Source organism: Scylla paramamosain, chromosome 25 (assembly GCF_035594125.1).
Source record: "Scylla paramamosain isolate STU-SP2022 chromosome 25, ASM3559412v1, whole genome shotgun sequence".
Classification (NCBI taxonomy): domain Eukaryota; kingdom Metazoa; phylum Arthropoda; class Malacostraca; order Decapoda; family Portunidae; genus Scylla; species Scylla paramamosain.
In genome coordinates this window covers 12461609-12462536 of record NC_087175.1, presented here as the reverse complement: position 1 = coordinate 12462536, position 928 = coordinate 12461609, and the positions used below count along the sequence as shown (strand labels likewise).

Here is a 928-nt window from a genome sequence, read left to right as displayed (position 1 = left end):
GCTCTCTCTCTCTCTCTCTCTCTCTCTCTCTCTCTCTCTCTCTCTCTCTCTCTCTCTCTCTCTCATTACATAATATAATACATTTAATAAAACTGCACGTCTACTTTATTTATTTAGTTTGACTTTTTTTCCACACCACCATTGAGGTAAAAGTCTAGGCGCGTTTTATTTTTAAGAGGTTTCCCCCGTAGGCCTAATCCTCTATGACATTTTAGTCCGACTCCGAAGTGTCATCAGAACTCTCAGATAGGTGTATAACGAAAGAGTCAACATACATTTCAACTGCTCGGTCTTGATTTGTGTCATGTTCTTGGAGTTGTTCGGCGTGCTTCACTGCTTGCTTCCAGTTCTCTGGTGTGACGGCACGCATAGCTTCTTTCACCAGGGGTTTGAGGTCAGCCATTTTGAAATTGTTCCTTTTGGCTATGTATGACTTCACCTGGGCCCAAACCAACTCTATGTGGTTATATTGACAGTGGTAGGGCGGCAACCTCACGACGATGTGTCCTGCCTCTGTAGCAACTTCATCTACAACATACCTCTTCTTTGCCACACGGGAATTTTTTGCCAGTTCATATAACTCTGCTTTTGACAAATCATCACTGACTGTAATTCCTTTTAACTTGAGCCAGTTCTTGATGTCTGCTTTTCTCCATAATGATGTTGGCAATTTTTCTACTTGTCTGCTGTGGTACGATGCATTATCCATCACAATGACAGAGTTTGGTGGAATGTTCGGTAGTAGCTACATGCGAAACCATTCTTCAAAAACTGTTGAATTCATTTGATTATGGTAATCACCATCATTTTTTGCTTGGAAAAACAGCTCACCATTGTTGATAAAACCGTGTTTTGTTCCAGCATGAAGAATAATAAGTCGTGCTCCTTTTCCAGTCGGCGGTTTGACTCCTGTTGCTTCTTTTGATGA

General features: G+C 41.4%; 1 protein-coding gene across 1 annotated transcript; it reads right to left on the bottom strand.

The window, feature by feature from the left end:
- Nucleotides 1-211: 211 nt before the first annotated feature.
- Nucleotides 212-709, bottom strand: LOC135113364 (uncharacterized). Its single transcript, XM_064028620.1, has one exon. It carries the CDS (start codon nt 707-709, stop codon nt 212-214), a length of 498 nt encoding a protein of 165 aa, XP_063884690.1.
- Between the last annotated feature and the right edge of the window lie 219 nt (nt 710-928).

Excerpts from the sequence above, each read along its gene's own strand:
- LOC135113364 (XM_064028620.1), bottom strand. The coding sequence starts at position 709 with ATGGATAATGCATCGTACCACAGCAGACAAGTAGAAAAATTGCCAACA.